This window comes from Silene latifolia, chromosome 11, assembly GCF_048544455.1.
Source record: "Silene latifolia isolate original U9 population chromosome 11, ASM4854445v1, whole genome shotgun sequence".
NCBI classification, from domain to species: domain Eukaryota; kingdom Viridiplantae; phylum Streptophyta; class Magnoliopsida; order Caryophyllales; family Caryophyllaceae; genus Silene; species Silene latifolia.
Genome location: NC_133536.1, coordinates 9,908,204 through 9,931,706, shown reverse-complemented (window position 1 = coordinate 9,931,706; position 23,503 = coordinate 9,908,204). Strand labels below are relative to the sequence as shown.

General features: G+C 39.0%; 2 protein-coding genes across 2 annotated transcripts in view; both read left to right on the top strand.

Moving 5' to 3' along the window:
* LOC141610951 (uncharacterized) overlaps nt 1–18,257 on the top strand; it is a 33,674-nt gene extending 15,417 nt beyond the window's left edge. The window contains exons 8-15 of the mRNA XM_074429271.1: nt 2,276–2,356; nt 14,597–14,662; nt 15,805–15,918; nt 16,419–16,496; nt 16,881–16,919; nt 17,208–17,290; nt 17,643–17,715; nt 17,874–18,257. Of these exons, the coding sequence (XP_074285372.1) occupies nt 2,276–2,356; nt 14,597–14,662; nt 15,805–15,918; nt 16,419–16,496; nt 16,881–16,919; nt 17,208–17,290; nt 17,643–17,715; nt 17,874–18,074 (735 nt within the window). The 3' untranslated portion in view covers nt 18,075–18,257. The remainder of the gene's footprint in view (nt 1–2,275; nt 2,357–14,596; nt 14,663–15,804; nt 15,919–16,418; nt 16,497–16,880; nt 16,920–17,207; nt 17,291–17,642; nt 17,716–17,873) is intronic.
* The window catches only part of LOC141610949 (nuclear poly(A) polymerase 4-like), a 125,009-nt gene that overhangs the window by 19,608 nt on the left and 81,898 nt on the right, over nt 1–23,503 (top strand). The gene's annotated exons all lie outside the window — the stretch shown is intronic.

Here is a 23,503-nt window from a genome sequence, read left to right as displayed (position 1 = left end):
TATGTGCCTTGACCCCAACACTCATCGAATTTACGTCTCTCGTCATGTGAAATTCGTTGAGGATACATACCCCTTTGCAACCCAACCCGTGTCAACTCCCCTTCCCACCTCTGACACCTGGTGTCAACTCTCACTCCCTCTCCTTACTAACCCACCCCCTGCCTCCTCAACCCCACCTGATCAGCCCAATCCCGAACCCATCCCCGAACCCAGACCTGAACCCGCTACCCCTCACACTCACCGTACCATCTCCAAAGTCTATACTCGCCGTCCCATCTCCACCCCTGCCCCCTCTAACACCCCGGCAGCAGCTGCTGCTTCCCCTGCCGACACCTCCACCCCCACTCCCTCTCCCTCCCCAACCCCTCCTCCTAACCCCAAGCATGCTACTCGAGCATCTCACAATATTTTTAAACCCATTAATAAGCTCAACCTCAATGCCGAGTTGCAAACCACTGAACCAAAAACCACGAAACAGGCCCTCCTTGACCCCACATGGCGTGCTGCTATGGAGGTCCAGTTCAATGCTCTTCAAAACAACGGAACCTGGGAACTTGTACCCCCCTCACCCGACCAAAACATAGTTGGCTGTAAATGGGTTTTTCGTACAAAATATAATCCCGATGGAACCATCCACAAACACAAGGCCCGTCTCGTGGCCAAAGGATTTCACCAAAGACCCGGGTTAGACTACAATGAAACCTTTAGTCCCGTTATCAAACCTGCCACAGTCCGTCTATTGTTAAGTCTTGCCGTCACCAAAGGTTGGTCACTCCGTCAGCTTGACATCAATGACGCTTTTCTACAAGGCACGCTATCTGATACGGTCTATATGGCTCAACCTCCGGGCTTTGTTGATGCTCACAACCCGACACATGTTTGTCGTCTCAAGAAAGCTTTGTATGGTCTCAAACAGGCCCCTCGGGCCTCGTATACTGAGCTACGCTCATACCTCCTTGCCTCGGGATTTACCAACTCCGTATCTGACACTTCTCTATTCATTATTAAGGACACTTATGATTTATATGTTCTTGTCTATGTTGATGATATAATTGTGACAGGTGCGTGTTCTTCCCGAGTAAACTCCTTTATCCAAGCTCTTTCAAACAGATTTTCTCTGAAAGACCTCGGCCCCCTTTCTTATTTCCTGGGCGTGGAAGTTCAACCATGTGCCAAAGGATTATTCCTCACTCAACACAAGTACACTACTGATCTTCTCGCCAAAGCAAAGATGACTGATGCCAAACCGTGCTCCACACCCATGGACTCCTCGTCTACACTTTGTCTTCGTGATGGACCACTGTTTGACAATCCCACAGAATTTCGGGCTCTTGTAGGAAGTCTTCAGTATTTATCTCTCACGCGGCCCGATATTGCATTTGCTGTAAACAAGTTGTCGCAATTCATGCACCAGCCTACCGTCTGCCACTGGTCTGCCTTAAAGCGTCTTCTTCGGTATCTAGCTGGCACAGCCTCCAACGGTATTTTCATTCATCGTGACAATCCCCTATCACTTCATGCCTACTCTGACTCTGCTTGGGGAGATGTTCCCGATGACCTCACTTCTACTGGGGCTTATATGGTTTACCTTGGTCGCACACTTATCTCTTGGAGTTCTAAAAAGCACCGAACTGTCGCTCGCTCATCCACGGAAGCTGAATATCGCTCCGTTGCTAATGCTATCGCTGAACTTACTTGGATTGGTAACTTACTCACTGAGCTCCACATCGTGCTTCCTTCCGCTCCCGCAATTTACTGTGATAATCTAGGAGCGATCAATCTCAGTGCAAATCCCGTGTTCCATTCTCGGATGAAGCATGTTGCCCTCGATTATCATTTTATTCGAGAGAAAGTTCAAGCAGGTCTAATGCGTGTGGTTCCTATTGCGAATGATGATCAACTCGCCGACGCACTCACTAAGGCTCTTCCTCGGCCCCGCTTTAATATGCTAATGTCCAAGATCGGTCTCTCGTTCCGGCCGTCCGTCTTGCGGGGGGATGTTAGAGAATAATTAGTATAATTATTCTTGTAGATATTTTCTGTTACTAGTTTCTTTAGTCAAAGGTTGTATCTTATCTTCTCCCTATTTACTAGCTTAATACTAGGAAACTAACTCCCTAAACCTAGGCTATTAGATATCCTGTAAACAGTATATAATGTTGTACTCTCCTCATTGTTAAACACAATTCAATATATACAATTTCACATTCTCTACATAGACGACATCATAGCCGATCCGTACCTTTTCTCACAATAATATCTTTCTCTGCAACAGACTGGGCATGTGAACAAATCTGGAGATCTTGCAGGACCGCGTACTTTGGATCACATTGTTGACACAGTTTTATATTTGGATGTAAATTTTCCCTTGTTACCTCTTAAAAATTATTGATGCTTTTTCCCCTTACTGCCTTATTCTTTCCTTTTTGTTTTGTTTTTCATTTTATTGCCGAAACTTCTGAAAATGGTTTAATAGTCTCAAATCAGTATAACTGGACAAAGGCATTCAAGTATTTAGTTTGTTATCATACCATAGGTTAGGCGTTGAACCCTTCAATTCAACGGTTAATAGTGGTTTACTTGTGACCTAGTTTTTTAATAGTCTACATTGTAAGGTTACTGAAAGCCATGGAACCTATTGATTTGTGGTTATTAAAGTTGATCTTACACGACAGACCGATATCTCAACTCTTACCACCACAAGGAGTTGCAATTTTCTGTTCATTTTTAAATTCATCTTTTTCTTGGTTGCGAAAATAGCTTGGGTATACGATCAAGAAAACTCAAGCAGTAAAATAGGGTACATGTATGCAGCTGATGTTTTCACTTGTCCTTGCCTAGTGATAGTTGTTATACACATACATTCTGTGATGTTCCTGCGAATAAGCAATGTGTTGGGTTCCTTATGTTGATGATAACATGCCCATTTGATTTGTATTATCTTAGTTTACCTTTTCAGGATTAATGATGTAATCAAGCTTGGATTAAGAAGTGTTGAAGTTGTTATTAATCCCATCGTAATTAGTCGTGTGTCATCTAATGTACAAGTGAGAAAGTTAAGTATAGCGAGTAATAGAAAGCAGTCAGGATATTTTTGCTTTAACAAGTAAATGCAATTTGAGTGGACTGAGCCACAACTCGTAAAAACTTGAAGCTTCTTTTCTCTTTCAAATGCTTTCACGTGACTTATATTTTCAAAGAGAAATTCAGATTTTTATTTAAGGAGGTAGTATCCAATAAAGAATGGTTTGAATTATTCAAAATATTTCCTCTTTGTGCAAATTCAATCCCTTGGTTTTTAAGAAAACAAAAGTTCCTTTTTGCCATATTTGTGTTAACTTGTCTCTTGTGACTTGTCTCACATCCTTTGTTTTCTGATTTTGCATGAACATTTAAGGTTATCTTTCAAACCTTCTTTCTCTATTCTCACCTTTGCAAAAGACTCCTCTTTGGTGCAAGTGTTTGGGTGGCTACTATTGCTCCTCACATGCAAAGCCTTTGACCCCTCAAAGCCCTTCAAAACCCTAGCAATCCTTTCACTCACCTCCTCTATATAAACCGTGTGCCTCTTCCATAAATCCCCAAGACTTTCTGAATTAATTCTTTCATGTTTTGCAAAGTGTTTTAAAGATTAAAATCGTGTCTCTTGCAAAATCCTTCTAAAAGTCTTCAAGTGTCTTTCAGTTTCTACGATCGTGTACCATTGTTTGCTTTTCTATACTAAACTCTCTTGCTTAAAAGTGTTGATCTTGTAAAAGTTGTCCACCTCTATTCTTTGTTAAGAATGTGTTAGTGGAAACTTGATCCTTTACATTTTAAGTGTGTTAGAAGAGTTTAGGACGGAGTAGTCTTTTACTCTTGACAACCGGAGTAGGTTGTGAGTTGGCAATCGGAGTAGATTGCGAGTTAGCTTGTCATAGAACGGAGTAGTTCTTGTACTAGCTTTGCAACCGGAGTAGGTTGGCGTCTTTTATTACAAGGGTCTTTTAGTTGTCGGAGTAGATCACTAAAGGAAAGTAATAAAAAGGTAGATTGGACGTAGGCACTTTAGTATTTGCCGAACCAATTCAAAACTCGTGTTCATTGTTTATCTCTTTAATTCCATTTGCTTTCTTTCTTTGTTTGTTTGTTTTGTTTCGCTTAAACTTAGAAGTAACATTCATCATCTTCGTATTTGGTCTGCAGTGAATACTCCACAAAACTCGAGACAAATAGATACATCGAACGATTGTTGCTTTCATACTTGAAAACATTCATTGTAACTTTGTTTGTTTTGTTTCGCTTAAACTTAGAAGCAACGATTCATCATATCTTGTCGTATTTGGTCTCATAATACTCCACAAACTGAGACAAATAGATACAGTCAGAACGATTGTTGCTTTCATACTTCAGCAAACATTCATCGCGATACTTGTTCAATCTTTCAATATTATTCAAAGTATCCTTTAATCTCTTTTGTTCACTTAACTTACTTTAATCCAATAAAGTTGAAGTTAAAATTTTTAAAAGAGTACCTAATTCACCCCCTCCCCCTCTTAGGTACTTGAATCCATAAACTCAACAATTGGTATCAGAGCCTCGTGCTCTTGATAGAGGCTAATCCCCTTAGAGTTTGATTCGTGGGTAATGGATTCCGAGAAACACTCCAAGATCCCGGTCTTTACCGGTTCGAATTTTGGTTGGTGGAAACTCAAAATGGAACATTACATCAAAAGTATCGATTATCAATGTTGGAACATCATCCAAAATGGACCTCTTGTCATTGAGGAAACCGATATTCTTAACGGTTTCACCAAGACAAAAGAGGAAAGAAATTACAATGAGAACGACTTCAAGCTTGCCGAAAAGAATTCCAAAGCAATGTCGATTCTTCAACGTTGTGTTGGTGAGGGGGAAGTTAGTCGAATCTCCGGGTGTCCTACGGCTAAATCTATTTGGGATTCTCTTGTTCTTGCATATGAAGGGACGTCCCAAGTAAGAAAACACCGTATTGACCTTCTCATGCAACAATATGAAATGTTTAGAATGTCAAAGGACGAGTCTTTAAATAGTTTCTCTTCACGTTTTTCTTGTATTATTAATGAGCTTAAAAGTCTAGGAAGGAATTTCGGGTCCGAGGACATCATTCGAAAAATCCTTCGTAGTCTAACTCCTAAATGGCAACCTAAAGTCACCGCCATAGAGGAAGCCAAAGACTTGTCAACCCTATCTCTTCATGAACTAATGGGATCACTAATGGCTCACGAGTTTAATCTCGATAAGCATTCTAGTGAGTCATCAAAGGGAAAGAGTCTCGCCCTCACATCTTCTCCAAGTGATGAAGAAGATGAGGAGGAAGACGAGTTTGCTATGTTCACAAGGAACTTAGCCGGGATGGTCAATGGACAAGGTAACAAAAGGTTCACTAATAATTACTCGAAAAAACGTTTTCCTAAGAGACGACCTACTTCCACCGTGGGATGCTTTAAATGTGGTGACAAAACTCATCAAATTAAAGAATGTCCCAAGTGGGAGGAAATCAAATCTAAGGAAAGAAGATAAAAGGTTAAAAAAGACTATAAACATAGAGTCATGAGTGCTATATGGGGAATGTCCGACTCCGAGGAAGATGAGGAACTCATCGAGGAGGAACTTGAGGCTAAAATGTGTCTTGCAAATCATGATAAAGAAAAAGTCTCAAAAACCTCAAAATTTGAACACTTAAGATGCCTCATGGCTAACCCCGACGATTCCGACTCCGATTCCGACAACGAGGTAAATCATCTAAAGGCCAAGGCTAGAACTTACTCCAAAGAGAAAGTATGTAAGCTTCTTGATCAACTTCTTGATAAGTGTCGGTCACAAACTAATAAGCTTGATATAATGCAAAATGAGATTGAGGAAATTGCTCAAGAGAATTTTAATATGAAAAATGAACTAAAAGCAACAGATGCATTCTTGTCACATAGAGGCATATAATGAAGTCAAAAGAGTCAACAAGTTAAACAAGCATTTGACTAAAGAACTAGAGCGTCTTAGGTCGACACCCACGGACGTCTCTGACCTTGAAAATGTCAACACTACCTTGGTGATGCAAGTTTCCTCACTAACCAAGGAACGTGATGATCTTTTGAAGGACAAAGACGATCTTGAAAATGAGATCTATGACCTTGTTGTTGAAGTTGTAGACTTAAGAGAAACAGTCTCTAAGATCAAGTTGCCCGACCACGATTTAGATAAGTTTAAAAGAAAAGGTGAATGGTTGGAAAATGAAAATGAGTGTCTTAAGAGTGAGGTTGTTTGTCTCAAAAATGAAATAGAAGATCTCCATGATAGGCTTACCTTCTTTCAAAAAGGTATGCCCGAATGTAGCACTTCTAGCTCTTCTCCTCACCTTAGATCCGATGAAGTCGTTGATCTAAACAAAAGACTTGACAAGATGACATGTAAATATGAAGAGTCCAAAGAAAAAATCATATATCTTGTGTCTAAGCTCAACAACCACACCCATGACTTCATTGTTGAGAAAAGATTGTCCATAGAAAGTGACAACGATGATGATCTTAAAAGAGAAAAAGAAAAGAATTTGCATCTTCTCTCACGTGTCCATGACTTGACCAATGAACTTGTTAATGCTAAGAACATCACTGAAAAATGGGAAGGAAGTCAAACCGTGTTAAACTTCCTCACGAATCAAACCGAGAAATGTGACAAAGTTGCGGGTTTGGGCTTCAAATGGAACAGTCGGACTGATCATCAGCATCCAAGCCTAAAAACGATTTTAGAGGAAGGAAGTATGTAGGTCTTCCCGAATACATCATTTGCAATTATTGTGGTGACAATGGTCATGTTTTTAATGGATGTTCAAAACGATTTGATGACATTGACAAGAACACCAAAGCATTAAATGAAATGAACATTAAGAAAGACACCACAAGTTATGTTGATCACAAAAAGGGACCCAAATTCATTTGGGTTCCTAAACTCAAAAACTAATCTTGTGTAGGGCTTGGTGAGAGGCGACCGCAATTGGTACTTGGATAGTGGATGCTCTCGTCACATGACGGGTGATAGAAGCCCATTCCTCTCACTTAAAGCGTATGATGGTGGCACGGTAAGGTTTGGTGACAACAAGAAAGGTGAAGTAATTGGTATTGGAAAAGTTGGTAAGTCATCCTTACTTTGTGTCGACAATGTGCGGCTTGTCAAAGGTTTGAAACATAATCTCCTTAGTATATCTCAACTTTGTGATAAGGGTAATGTTGTTGAATTTCATGCTAATATGTGTCGAATTTTTGATGCCACTACTAATGAACTAATACTCGAAGGAAGACGTGTCAAAGATGTTTACTTAACTAATTTGAACTCTCTATCCGGTCACACCATGTCTTGCATGAGTGTAATGAACAATGATCCTTGGTTATGGCATAAAAGGTTTGGTCATGTTAGTACAAAAACTCTTAATACCCTTAAAAGACTTGATTTGGTTGAAGGCATTCCTAATATAAAATTTGAAATTGATAAAGTATGTGATGAATGTGCTAGAAGTAAACATGTTAAAAGTTCCTTCAAATCCAAAAGAATTATGAGTACATCTCAACCTTTGCAACTTTTACATATCGACTTGTGTGGACCAATGAGAACTAGAAGTAGAGGTGGTAGTCGTTATGTGTGTGTCATTGTTGATGATTACTCTAGGTTTGTTTGGGCACTCTTCCTAAGCTCTAAGGATGAGACATTTGATGAGTTTCTAATTTGGTTAAAGAAGATTCAAAATAAACTTGGTTTAAAACTTGTTTCAATGAGAACCGATCATGGAACCGAATTCGAAAACTCATCATTTGGTGCTTATTGTGATGACAATGGTGTAGACCATAACTTCTCGGCTCCTAGAACCCCACAACAAAATGGTGTGGTTGAAAGGATGAATAGAACCCTTGAAGGAATGGCTAGAACAATGTTATTAACTAGTAAGTTGCCTAAGAACTTTTGGGCCGAAGCGGTAAATACCGCTTGCTACATTTATAATCGTGTCATGATAAGGAGTACTTTAAATAAAACCCCTTATGAATCATTGCGTGGAAGAAAACCCAACATTTCATATTTTAGATGTTTTGGAAGCAAATGTTTTGTTCACAACAATGGTAAAAACAATTTGGGTAAGTTCGATCCACGTAGTGATGAAGGAGTATTTATTGGGTACTCCGATCATAGCAAGGCCTATAAAGTTTACAATAAACGAACCTTGTTAATTGAAGAAAGCATCCATGTCATTTTTGATGAATCTAGTGTGCTTGGACAGGTACAAAACATGGATAATGATGATGAGGACGATGACGATGAGTTTGAGATTGGTCTTGTTCGAAAAGACTTCGTGTTCACGGATGAAGAAGCTCCCAGCACTGAATTGCAACAGACACAGAGACTGTCACCTTCAAAGGAGAGCAGCAACTCAGGGGGAACACGGAGTACTTCTGATTCATCTCTGGAAGCAACAGACCCAACGACTGTTGCTTCTACCTCCAGAACTGAAGAAAACCAAAACAGTGAGGATGAAGAACCTTCTAGGCCAATAGCAACATCCTTGTGGATGATGATGTTGAGGGGAACAAGAAACTATTGTTCCAAAGAAGTGGAAACATCAAAGCTCTCATCCACTCACTAATCTCACAAGTGATCTCAACTCGGGAATTCGAACAAGATCATCCGTCAACCATCTCGCTCACCTCAATGAGTTTTGTGCCCACAATGCGTTCCTTTCTCAAATTGAACCTTCAAATGTAACAAACGCCTTGATGGATGCGGATTGGGTGCTTGCCATGCAAGATGAGCTCAATCAATTCAAAAGAAATGAGGTATGGCACTTAGTCCCTAGACCGCCTAATCGTACCGTCATTGGTACTAGGTGGGTCTTTCGCAACAAGCTTGATGACTCGGGTGAAATCGTAAGGAACAAGGCTAGACTAGTGGTGCAAGGTTATAACCAACAAGAGGGTATTGATTACGATGAAACCTATGCACCGGTAGCTAGACTTGAGGCCATACGATTGCTTATAGCTTTTGCGGCTCACAAAGGCATTAAACTCTTCCAAATGGATGTCAAACCGCTTTCTTAAATGGATATTTGGAAGAAGATGTCTTTGTAGAGCAACCACCTGGTTTTGAGAACAATGATTTGCCTAACCATGTTTTCAAATTAGACAAAGCTCTTTATGGTTTAAAACAAGCACCAAGATGTTGGTATGATAGATTGTCTAAATTCCTTATTGAAAATGGTTTTAAAAGAGGCTCCGTTGACAAAACATTGTTCTTGAAACAACATCAGACGAACTGTTGGTTGTACAAGTATATGTTGATGACATTATATTTGGTGCAACAAATGAACTCCTTTACTTATATTTTTCGGAACTAATGAAATCGGAGTTTGAAATGAGCATGATGGGTGAGCTAGGATTCTTCCTTGGGCTCCAAATTAAGCAATCAAAGGATGGAATCATGATCCATCAACAAAAGTATATCAAAGAAATGCTCAAGAAATTTGGGATGACTAATGGTAAGCCTCATGATACACCTATGGTAGCCGGGTCCAAATTGGACAAAGATGAACTCGGTAAGAATGTTAGTGATAAGGTGTATAGAGGTATGATAGGCTCACTTCTTTACTTGACCGCAAGTCGTCCCGACATTCTCTTTAGTGTATGCTTATGTGCTAGGTTCCAAGCAAATCCGAAAGAATCACATTTCAAAGCCGTTAAACGAATTCTTCGGTATTTGATTGGAACACAAAATCTTTACCTATGGTACCCCTTATATTGTCCTTTTGATCTTATAGGCTTTTCGGATGCGGACTATGCGGGGTGCACGGTGGATAGAAAGAGTACCTCCGGAATTGCAACGTTCTTGGGTCCTTGCTTGACTTCTTGGGCCTCAAAGAAACAAAACACGGTAGCTCTTTCTACGGCCGAAAGTGAGTACGTTAGCGCGGCACATTGTTGTTCTCAACTCCTTTGGGTAAAACAACAACTCTTGGATTTTGGTATTATTTTTGACTCCATTCCTTTAATGTGTGATAATACGAGTGCAATAAATATTTCCAAAAATCCTATTCAACACTCCAAAACCAAACATATTGATATTCGTCACCATTTTATTCGTGATCATGTGGAAAAAGGACATATTAAACTTATCTTTTGCAAGACCGAAAATCAAATTGCCGATATTTTTACTAAGCCACTTGCAAGAGAACATTTTGAGAAATTTAGGCTAGAAATTGGGTTTAATTAATAGCTTGTGATTTTTAGTGTGAGTTTTACAAAATTCCTTAATTGATTTAATTAAAATTGGATATATGTTATTAAGTGTTCTAAGTGCATTGACATCATGTTTGGACCAAAAATTGACACCGTATTTGTGAGTCGGTAATCACTCAACCTCATATCTAAATTTACGTTTATTATATGCTACCTTGCGTTTTTATTTCGAGTGATTGAATTTGTCTAGATGGGCCAACTACCTCACTTACCTCATTAAATGGGCCATTAACTACCCCAACTCTCCTACCTATCCCTACCCGTCCAAACTACCTAAACCCACTAACCCTTCATCTCCCAAATCCACAACTTCCTCATATCACCTATCCTAACCCACCATGGTAAAAACATCATTTAACACACCCATTAAACCCACAAAAATTACCTCCCTACCTGTCACATCCAACCCACCGACATCACCAACTCCAACCATGCCTCCTGTCAAAACCTCTTACGCCTTTCCTCCACAAACCTCAAACCCGACTTCGACAAACCCAGATCCACCTAGCCCTCAACCATCACCAAAACCCACTGACCCTCCATCATCCGACGACATACCCATCTCCACAATGGTAGGACGACGCACTCGTGGTGGTCAGAAGAAAAGCTCCACTGTTCCGAGCTCCTCCTCTGAACCGGTTACTGTTTTGGTTGAAGATGTTGAAGATGAAACCGAATTTGACTTGAATGATAATCCGTCGAAATCCGGTGAGTCTGACTCGACTCCGGCGAAGAAGAACAACAAAAGAAAGGAAAAAGCCTCCTCCTCTCAATTACCCCCAATTTCAGAAACTCTCGAACAAAGTAATGTTGATAACCCGATTATTGATACCCCAATTGAAAATCCGAATGAACCTACCCAGAAAAAATCGAAGCCTTCAAAGAAAAAGCTTGTCTACCTTGCTCCTTCTGATCCGGTCTCTCTTACCTCGAAGTGGGATCTAGCCATTGTTTGGGCTCACCTTGAGAGTCTCGACCTTCCTACTTCTATTTACAAAAACTGTGAAAGGTTGATGAACATCAAAGCAATTCACTCTCCTCGGGCTTATAATCAAAAATGGTTCGAACCACCTTTTCACTCGGTCAGTGATATGGTTCTAGCTCAAGGTTGGGAGAAGTTCTTTGGAAATGCGTGAGCGTATTTGTGAGCGAAGTGATTCAATTCTTTGCAACGGTGCGGGTTGATAAGTCCGTGAATTTGTTACTGACTAAGGTGAACGGTAAGCCTCTAAAATCGACTCAATCGATTTCGCTCTTCGCTCTTAATATTCCAGTTGGAGGCTATGACAACCTCCCCTCTGAAACTTGGGTAGCCTTACCATATGCCTCCCCTCTTAGCATTGCTCAAACCGTTTGTCCCAAAACTGTCTCCCCCGGACCCGTGAGCAACACCCAAATCCCACCTCATCTTCGAATTATTTTCAATATGCTTTGTAGATCAATTTATCCTTCGGGTGATAGAGGAAAACTCACCATTGCCTTACAATATTTAATCTATCACATTGCTACCCATAAGAAGGTGAACCTAGTTGGGTTAATGTTTAAACGTTTTCAACTCATTTCGAACAAGCTTCGTCGACCTTCTTCTAGTGTGATTTACCTACCCTATGGCATGTGGTTATCGGTTGTGCTCAAGGCACAAGGGGTGTTGGTGAATACTAGCTTGGGTTCATTGGATATGTGTGATGTTATGAGTGATGGGCAAATGGGGAAGATGCTTATCAAGGTTGAGAATGATGAGTTAATTTCTGTGAAAATTAAGAAGGACCCGGAAGTTGGGTCATCTAGTCAAGGGAATACGGGTAATATGCGGGATGTACTCAATGCCGTGGCTGAGTTAGGTGCGTGGATTAGGGAAGATGCTCGTCAAAAGGACTTGGCAATCTCGGCCCTTGCTTCTACTTTGGACCTCATCCGTGGTGAGGTGGATATTATTTCCACCCTTGTGTCAACAAAAGAGGTTGGTGAAGATGCTAATGTGGATGATGATCCGTTGGGTAGTGGCTCGGATGGTGAACAAGCTTCCTCTCCTTAGCCTTTCCATTTCCTCTCGGCCTATTAACCCTTACCCGTACCCCCTTATTTTGTTCCATCTTGGTTGTGCCTCTTTAAGACTTATTTTCTTGCTTGTTATTTTGAACATTTGGTGGTGTATGTTAAACTTTGTTTAGCTATGTTGAACTTTGATTAGCTTATGCTTAATCCTTGTTTGTGTTGACTTTGTTACCTTGTCACACTTCCATGTGTCTTTTTGTGTTTTCTTATGACTATTTGCACTCTAATGCTTGTGACATCTCTATCCTTTTGATGATGTCAAGAGGGGGAAAAGGTAAACTCATGCTTTAAATCTCTTTGCTTATTGATTAAACTAATGGCTTGTCTAACCTTCTTAGCTTGATTCTCGTTTGGGGCAATGTAAAATTGTCATGATAATTTGATTCTAGCTTTTGCCCTTGGTAAGGTAATATTGTCCCTTCTCTATCATTTGATCTTGCTTGCTAAAATCTTGAATTAAGGTGTTTACATTGCTCTTACATTCGTTTGGGGCTTGTCATCATCAAAGGGGGAATTTGTTGGGTTCCTTATGTTGATGATAACATGCCCATTTGATTTGTATTATCTTAGTTTACCTTTTCAGGATTAATGATGTAATCAAGCTTGGATTAAGAAGTGTTGAAGTTGTTATTAATCCCATCGTAATTAGTCGTGTGTCATCTAATGTACAAGTGAGAAAGTTAAGTATAGCAGAGTAATAGAAAGCAGTCCGGATATTTGTTGCTTTAACAAGTAAATGTAACGAGTGGATGAGCCACAACTCGTAAAAACTTGAAGCTTCTTTTCTCTTTCAAATGCTTTCACGTGACTTATATTTTCAAAGAGAAATTCAGATTTTTATTTAAGGAGGTAGTATCCAATAAAGAATGGTTTGAATTATTCAAAATATTTCCTCTTTGTGCAAATTCAATCCCTTGGTTTTTAAGAAAACAAAAGTTCCTTTTTGCCATATTTGTGTTAACTTGTCTCTTGTGACTTGTCTCACATCCTTTGTTTTCTGATTTTGCATGAACATTTAAGGTTATCTTTCAAACCTTCTTTCTCTATTCTCACCTTTGCAAAAGACTCCTCTTTGGTGCAAGTGTTTGGGTGGCTACTATTGCTCCTCACATGCAAAGCCTTTGACCCCTCAAAGCCCTTCAAAACCCTAGCAATCCTTTCACTCACCTCCTCTATATAAACCGTGTGCCTCTTCCATAAATCCCAAGACTTTCTGAATTAATTCTTTCATGTTTTGCAAAGTGTTTTAAAGATTAAAATCGTGTCTCTTGCAAAATCCTTCTAAAAGTCTTCAAGTGTCTTTCGGTTTCTACGATCGTGGCCATCACTTTGCTTTTTTTCTATACTAAACTCTCTTGCTTAAAAGTGTTGATCTTGTAAAAGTTGTCCACCTCTATTCTTTGTTAAGAATGTGTTAGTGGAAACTTGATCCTTTACATTTTAAGTGTGTTAGAAGAGTTTAGGACGGAGTAGTCTTTTACTCTTGACAACCGGAGTAGGTTGTGAGTTGGCAATCGGAGTAGATTGCGAGTTAGCTTGTCATAGAACGGAGTAGTTCTTGTACTAGCTTTGCAACCGGAGTAGGTTGGCGTCTTTTATTACAAGGGTCTTTTAGTTGTCGGAGTAGATCACTAAAGGAAAGTAATAAAAAGGTAGATTGGACGTAGGCACTTTAGTATTTGCCGAACCAATTCAAAAACTCGTGTTCATTGTTTATCTCTTTAATTCCATTTGCTTTCTTTCTTTGTTTGTTTGTTTTGTTTCGCTTAAACTTAGAAGTAATAGATTCATCATCTTGTCGTATTTTGGTCTGTAATACTCCACAAATCGAGACAAATAGATACAATCGAAACGATTATTGCTTTCATACTTCAAAGAAAACATTCATTGTAACTTTGTTTGTTTTGTTTCGCTTAAACTTAGAAGCAATACCATTCATCATCTTTTATCGTATTTGGTCTGCAGTAATACTCCACAAATCGAGACAAATAGATACGATCGAAACGATTATTCTTTCATACTTGAAGAACATTCATCGCGATACTTGTTCAATCTTTCAATATTATTCAAAGTATCCTTTAATCTCTTTTGTTCACTTAACTTACTTTAATCCAATAAAGTTGAAGTTAAAATTTTTAAAAGAGTACCTAATTCACCCCCTCCCCATCTTAGGTACTTGAATCCATAAACTCAACACAATGCATCGGCTAGACATTATTAAATCTTACCTTGTTCCTAATGTGGTGATTCAGGGAGAAAAGCATTCATCACGTAGAATTCTCCGCCTTGAGAAAAACCGTTTTGGTTCCACTGATGAGGTAATACATAATTTTTTTAGACCCCGCTTGAGTCCTCTGATTTTTAAGTACCTGTTTCGACTATTATGAATCCTTGTGTGGCTTTAGGCTGTTCCATTGTCCATATTCAACCAAACATTTCATATTTGAATCACTGCATCTTATTTTATTGTCATTACTTTCTCACATTCTAATATTTGGTCTGTGACTTTATCTGCATTTACTTGGATATACCTTCATAATTTTCGCACATTCTAGTATTTATCAGCCACTAACCTTTACGTAGACATGACAAAAGTGACCCAACCTATTGGTCTAACATGAACTGATCTGACTAAAACTCCAAATCAACAACCTAAATTAAACTCAAACCCGAATTGACTCGCAGTAAAATTGGCCAGAGTGCCAGACCCATAATAACCTTTTTGAAACAAAATTCTAAATAGCAACAACATGAAATGGAATAGACCCGTAAACTTTTTTACGAAAATGATCCAGACCTGATCTGAAATTACTTTTACAGTTAATGACCTGAATAGCTTACCAAAAATAACCCGAACCTGTTATGACCCGACTTGAATTTCCTATTTGCCAGGTCTAGACTTTATGGTCTTACTAGCTTCTCTCTTTCTTAACCCCCAGCCTACTCTTTGTGGAGAGGGGAACATTTGTTAATTGATCTAAATATTCGTGCTTACATCTTACAGTAATTCATACAGGCTATCTCAGTGCAAATTTACTGCAGAGATTTTCATATGGCTAATTGGGTTACACTAGAATTGTTAATTGTAAAACGTCTATGAGATTGAAGAGAAACATAGCATTTTGATTCCATGAATGGTAGCTTGCGAGCGTCTGTATGTTCAACGTGAGATACATTTATTATTGTTTAACATTTTACAAATGAGTACCTTTGATATGCTTCTCCTTGATTTTTGGATTGTTTTTCTCCTTGACCATATTGCTTCATAGCAACGTATGGTATCATCTTTACAATGAGTTCCACATTACCAATGTTAATGTTGAATGCACTGAACTTGTCGAAGACTACAACAACAAATCATTTTTATCGTCTTGATTTCATATACCTGTAGTAAGTTGTGCTGCTTGATTATTCACGTGTCTATTCGCTTGAATACTAATTTATCATCTTCTGGTCGCAGCTGGGAGTTTTTGAAATGTCAAACTCTGGATTGAAAGCTGTTTCAAATCCTAGTGAAATGTTTTTAAGAGAAGAACATTCAGATTCCGAGCGCTTTATTGGTCATGCTATCGCTGTAATCTTTCGCGGACCTCAGACTCTTCTTGTTAAAGTACATGTAAATTGCTAGATGTACTTCTGCGTGGTGTGAAATATTGCCCATGACACCAATAGCAACTAAGTTATCAAGGTTACCTTGGCCAATTTTTGAGGCCGTAATCTCAAGATTATAGTGAAACGACTTAGACAAGCCTTTGATGACCAATTCTCGATTATGTTTCAAACCAAAAGATGTGTGCCTCGCACCAATCGCAACCATTTCATATTACTAATCAAATTTGTATTTTTAAGATGTGTTCCTCGCACCCATGTCCTTTTTTTTTTTTGACAGAGTCCCTGTATGTCAAAATTTGTGTCATGACGAGCTTAACACTTACCGAAGTTGGAGTAATATAGACCCGTAACTGTAGGAACTTGGCCTTCTATCATATCTCCAAGGAGGGATACACTATTGCCATTTGTGTCCTGACATTTGTTTTTCCTGAGTTGCTGATTTGTTTCGTGATTACCTTATAGGCTTTATGTGTTCCTGAACTTGGTGCTAGTACGGATGTCAATGGTGTTCAACTATCCAGAGCTCGTTTTATTGCTTCGGTATGTCCTTGACCAACAGCGTAATCCAGTATATGACGTGATCATTTCTTCATTTTTATACCTGTGCTCCCTACGCAGTTGTTTTATACCTGTGCCCCATACTTCTTAAACTTGATACTACGATAGTTTTTTTGTCTTACCAATATGTTCAATCAGGTTTAATCAATAGTTCAGGGCCGGCATTTTGACGTATTCTATTGTTAAGAACACGGGGTTTCTTGTTTGTGGGACTGGGTGAGCGTTCCTAAGTAGTTTGGAATAAATGTTGATAAAAGGTCAAAGTTATCGAGGTGTAGCTTATTTGACGATCTTTGGTCCTTTTGTTCAGTTTCAACCTCCAAGAGTGAAAGACATTAAACTGATGTATTGTTCTTTTACTTTCAGGTTCTTAGGCAGCAAGCGAGACTAGAGCTTGAAAATCATGTAATCATTTCTTTGCTTATTACTTTGTGTTAAGTTCTTTTCATTAGCATTTAGTATATTGTTTTGTACTGTAATATTTAGGACGGAGACGAACATATTTTTTTTCAGCGATTAAAGATTACTATAATAGGTAGTCGGTAATTTGTTACTTACTGTTTTAATCATCTCTGTATCGTATCTGTACTTGATAGATGAACCATCTCAACCAAAACCTTAAGGTGATGGTTGAGGCCCAACTATTATAAATATTCCTATTAGTACTAATATTCAATATCTGGTGTTTTGCAGAGCATTTCCCTGAACATAATAAATGGAGTCTCTCTGAAGGAGACTTCTGGAGATCTTGCTGTGGCAGCGACAATTTGCAGCAGGCAAGTTATCAGCTTCTGTCAGCTCATTCCTTATCAGTTATCACTGTTATCACTATACTTAGAAAGAAATCAAATCCTTGTGTCTAATGTGGCAGCAGCTATATATTGGCAGCCATTATACTGTTACATAACTTCTCATTGTGAATTATAGGGAGATCGTCTTTCTGTGTTTTCAACACAACACATGGTCGAATCTCACTTTTGCAGCACTTCGGTTATGTTGGTTGTATTTGGCTTGTTTCTGGCTACTGCAATTTTTAGTCTTGCGCCTTACGGCGAATCATGATGTTTAGTTTACTTGTGTTTTCATTTGATTGTGAAAATAACATTTACAAAATGTCCCTGTCTTCAGCTTCATGGAGCTTCCTCTTCCAAATGATATGGCATTTATTGGAGAAATTGGCCTAGGTGGCGAGCTTATCACGGTAAGCATTTACAGTTTGATATTCCTCGTTTATTAAGAGTAGTTACTTAGCGCTTAATGTCACATTATTTATAGGGGTCAACTGCGAGAATTCCTCCTGTCATAATTTTTGTTGTCAGGATATGTTGGGTTCAATCTAAAGCCATCATTCAATTGCAGGTTCCGAAAATTGAAAAGAGTGTTAATACACTGGCTAAACTTGGGTACAAGACGTGTGTCATTCCTGAGTCTGCCGTGAAAGCTCTAGAGGGTCTCAGCTCTAAAATTCAGATAATCGGATGCAAGAACTTGAAACAAGTCATTGATAAGGTGTTCAAGAGACTAGAGTGGCTACAACCTTGCTCTGTTTCACCATTGTAACTCACTGTTCACTCCTTTAGATTGTAAGATTAGGTCAACTTATGTAAATATATGGATAATTATGGACTGATGCATCTCAGGGTTTGTTTTGGTCCAGCAAGGGAAGTTAGGGGCAAGGAAGGTCATCCCCTGTAAAATTTTGTAATGCTCTCATAGCCTCATGTATCCGGATAATTTTGTAATTATGTCCTGCTGTATCCGGATAATTTTGTAATTATGCTCTAATGTACCAAGTAGTAGGTTAATAACTTATGTAATGTATCTAATTTGTAGTAAGCTCGGTTATTTCGTGTGTGTTTGGCCTAACTTGAAAAAGTGTTTTTGGGCTCGAAAACACTTTTTGGCCAAACATACTATTTTCTAAAAGTTAAACAAAAAATTCTCAAAAGCTAAAAATTCATATTTTTGCTCATAGGAATAAAAGCATCAATTTGTTGTTTCTGCTTTTGAAAAATATTTTTGAAAAATTAAAGTTGAAAAGCAAAAACTCATTTTTGAGAATCGTGGTCAAACATGCTCGAACAATTGTTTAGATAGAAAAAGAGGAGAAAAAGGGAGAAAACGGGGAAGAAAGGGAGGTGAAATTTGATTTTAAGACTACTCCGGCATAGCCGAGATTCTTCCCTAGCAAAATATAAAACTGTTGAGTTTATGGATTCAAGTACCTAAGAGAGGGAGGGGGTGAATTAGGTACTATTTTAAAAATTTATAACTTCAACTTTATTGAATTAAAGTGAGTTACAAGAACAAAAGAGATGAGAGGATACTTTGAATAATATTGAAAGATTGAACAAGTATCACTAAGAATGTTTGCTGACTGCAGACCAAATGCGACAGTATGATGAACTGTTGCTTCTAAGTTTAAGCGAAACAAAACAAACAAACAAAGTATAAAGCAGCGGAAATAAAGAAAGCACTTGAACACGAGATTTTTGAATTGGTTCGGCAAGAAACTCAAGTGCCTACGTCCAATCTACCTTTTTATTACTTTCCTTTAGTGATCTACTCCGAAAACTAAAAGACCCTTGTAATAAAAGACACCAACCTACTCCGGTTGTAAAGCTAGTACAAGAACTACTCCGTTCTTATGACAAGCTAACTCGCAACCTACTCCGGTTGTCAAGAGTTAAAGACTACTCCGTCCTAAACTCTACTAACACACTTAGAATGTTATAGGATCAAGTTTCCACTAACACATTCTTAACAAAGAATAGAGGTGGACAACTTTTACAAGATCAACAATTCTTAAGCAAGAGAGTTTAGTATAGAAAAGCAACGATGATAGCCACATTTGTAGAAATCGAAGACACTTGAAGACTTTTAAAGGATTTTGCAAACAAACACGATTTTTAAGCTTTAAAAATACTTTGCAAATATGGAAGAATTAATTCAGAAAAGTCTTGGGAATTTAAGATGGAGGGACACGGTTTATATAGAGGAGGTGAGTGAAGGGGGTTGCTAGGGTTTTGAAGGGTCAAAGACCTCACATGTGAAAGGCAATAGCAACCACCCAAAACTTGCACCAAAGAGGACTCTTTTGCAAAGGTAAGAATAGAGAAAGAAGGTTTGAAAGATAACCTTAAATGCTCATGCAAAATCAGAAAACAAAGGATGTGAGACAAGTCACATGATGACAAGTTAACACAAATATGGCAAAAAACATTTTTTGTTTTCTTAAAGACCAAAGGATTGAATTTGCACAAAGAGGAAACATTTTGAATAATTCAAACCACTCTTTAATGAAGACTACTCCTTAATAAAAATCTGATATTTTATCTTTGAAAAATAAGTCACGTGAAAGCTTTTGAAAGATAAAAGGGACTTCAAGTTTTTACGAGTTGTGGCATAATCCAAACAGCTGTTTGCGTGTGAAAGCAACGATCGTGCGGACTGTTTCTATTACTCTAGTATACTCTACTTTCTTGCTTGTACATTAGATGACACTTGACTAAATACGATGGGATTAATAACAACTTCAACACTTCTTAATCCAAGCTTGATTACATCATTAATCCTGAAAAGGTAAACTAAGATAACACAAATCAAATGGGCATGTTATCATCAACATAAGGAACCCAACAAATTCCCCCTTTGATGATGACAAGCCCCAAACGAATGTATAAACAATGTAAACACCTTGATTCAAGACTTTTAAGCAAGCAAGATCAAATGATAGAGAAGGGACAATATTACCTTACCAAGGGCAAAAGCTAGAATCAAAGTATCATGACAATTTTACATTGCCCCAAACAAGAATCAAGCTAAGAAGGTTAGGCAAGACATTAGTTTAATCAATAAGCAAAGAGATTCAAAGCATGAGTTTACCTTTTCCCCCTCTTGACATCATCAAAAGGATAGGGATGTCACAAGCATTAGAGTGCAGATATGTCATAAGAAAACACAAAAAGACACATGTAGTTGTAACAAGGTAACAAGGTCAACATAAACAAAGATTAAGCATAAGTTAATCAAGGTTCAACATAGCTAAAGAGAGTTTAAAGTACACCACCAATTGTTCAAAATAACAAGCAAAGAAAATAAGTCTTAGAAAGGCACAACCAAGGTGGAACAAAATAAAGGGGTACGGGTAAAGGTTAATAGGCCGAGAGGAAAGGGAAAGGCTAAGGAGAGGAGGCTTGTTCACCATCCGAGCCACTACCCAAAGGATCATCATCCACATGAGCATCTTCACCAACTTCTTTCGTTGACACAAGGGTGGAAATAATATCCACCTCTCCACGGATGAGGTCCAAAGTAGAAGCAAGGGCCGAAATTGCCAAGTCCTTTTGACGAGCATCTTCCCTGAGCCACGCACCTAACTCAGCCACGGCATTGAGCACTTCCCGCATACCACCCGTATTCACTTGACTTGATGACCCAACCTCCGGGTCCTTCTTAATTTTCACAGAAATCAATTCATCATTTTCAATTTTGATCAACATCTTCCCTATTTGCCCATCACTCATAACATCACACATATCCAACGAACCCAAGCTAGTGTTCACCAACACCCCTTGTGCCTTGAGCACAACCGATAACCACATGCCATAGGGTAGGTAAATCATACTAGAAGAAGGTCGACGAAGCTTGGTCGAAATAAGGTGAAAACGTTTGAACATTAACCCGACTAGCTAGGTTCACCTTCTTATGGGTAGCAATATGATAGATTAAGTATTGTTGGGCTATGGTGAGTTTTCCCCTATCACCCGAGGGATAAATAGACCTACAAAGCATGTTGAAAATGATACGGAGAGGAGGAGGGATTTGGGTATTGCTAATTGGACCAGGGGAGACAGTTTTGGGACACACGGTTTGAGCAATACTAAGAGGTGAGGCATACGGTAAGGCAACCCAAGTTTCGGAGGGGAGTTTGTCATAGCCTCCGACTGGAATACTAAGAGCAGTAGCGAAATCAGATTGAGACAATTTAAGGGGCTTACCGTTCACCTTAGCCGTAAGAGTTTCACCCGACTTATCAACCCTAACAGTTGCAAAGAACTGTATCACCTCGCTCACAAACACCGGCTCACGCATCTCCAATAGCTTCTCCCAACCTTGAGCTAGAACCATATCACGGACTGAGTGAAAAGCAGGCGGCTCGAACCAAGTTTGATTATAAACCCGAGGAGAGTGAATTGCTTTGATGTTCATCAACCTTTCACAGTTTTTGTAAATTGAAGTAGGGAGGTCAATACTCTCAAGGTGATCCCAAACGATGGCCAAGTCCCATTTCGAGGTTAGGGAGACCGGATCCGAGGGAGAAAGGTATACAAGCTTTTTCTTCAATGGTTTTGATTTTTTCTGAGGAGGTTCACTTGGATTTACAATTGGAGCATCAACAGTGGGGTTGTCAACATTACTCGCTCGACGGTTTAAATTGGGGTAATTGGGATGAGGAGGCTTTTTCCTTTCTTTTGTTGTTCTTTTTCACGAGTCGGATCGGACTCACGGACTTAGATGGATTTTCATTTAAATCAAATTCGGTTTCATCTTCAACATCTTCAACCAATACTGTAACCGGTTCAGAGGAGGAGCTCGGAACGGTGGAGCTCTTCTTCCGACCACCACGTGTGCGTCGTCCTACCATTGTGGAGATGGGAATGTCGTCGGATGATGGTGGATCAGTGGGGTTCGGTGAAGGTTGAGGGTTTAGTGTATCTGGGTTTGATGAAGGGGTCGAGTTTGAGGTTTGAGGTGGGAATGCATAGGATGTTTTGACCGAGTCATGGTTGGAGTAGTTGATGTCGGTGGGTTGGATGTGACAGGTGGTGAGGTAACTTTTGTGGGTTTGATGGGTATGGGTGTGTTAAATGATGTTTTTACCATGGTGGGTTATGGTAGGTGATATGAGGGAGTTGTGGATTTGGGAGATGAAGGGTTAGTGGATTGGGATATTTGGACGGGTAGTTGTAGGTGATGGGTTGAGGGAGTTTAATGGCCCATTTAATGAGGTAGGAGAGGTGGTTGGCCCGACTAAACAAATTAAATCACTCGAAATAAAAACGCAAGGTAGCATATAATAAACGTAAATTTAGATATGAGGTTGAGTGATTACCGACTCACAAATACGGTGTCAATTTTGGTCCAAACATGATGTCAATGCACTTAGAACACTTAATAACGTATATCCAAATTTAATTTAATCAATTAAGGAATTTTGTAAAACTCATACTAAAAATCACAAGCTATTAATTAACCCAATTTCTAGTCTAAATTTCTCAAAATGTTCTCTTGCAAGTGGCTTAGTAAAAATATCGGCAATTTGATTTTCGGTCTTGCAAAAGATAAGTTTAATATGTCCTTTTTCCACATGATCACGAATAAAATGGTGACGAATATCAATATGTTTGGTTTTAGAGTGTTGAATAGGATTTTTGGAGATATTTATTGCACTCGTATTATCACACATTAAAGGAATGGAGTCAAAAATAATACCAAAATCCAAGAGTTGTTGTTTTACCCAAAGGAGTTGAGAACAACAATGTGCCGCACTAACGTACTCACTTTCGGCCGTAGAAAGAGCTACCGTGTTTTGTTTCTTTGAGGCCCAAGAAGTCAAGCAAGGACCCAAGAACGTTGCAATTCCGAAGGTACTCTTTCTATCTACCGTGCACCCCGCATAGTCCGCGTCCGAAAAGCCTATAAGATCAAAAGGACAATGTAAAGGGTACCATAGGTAAAGATTTTGTGTTCCAATCAAATACCGAAGAATTCGTTTAACGGCTTTGAAATGTGATTCTTTCGGATTTGCTTGGAACCTAGCACATAAACACACGCTAAAGAGAATGTCGGGACGACTTGCGGTCAAGTAAAGAAGTGAGCCTATCATACCTCTATACACCTTATCACTAACATTTTTACCGAGTTCATGTAACACCCCCTCATACCAAGGTACCTTACCAGGACCACCCAAGTATGAAAGACTGTTA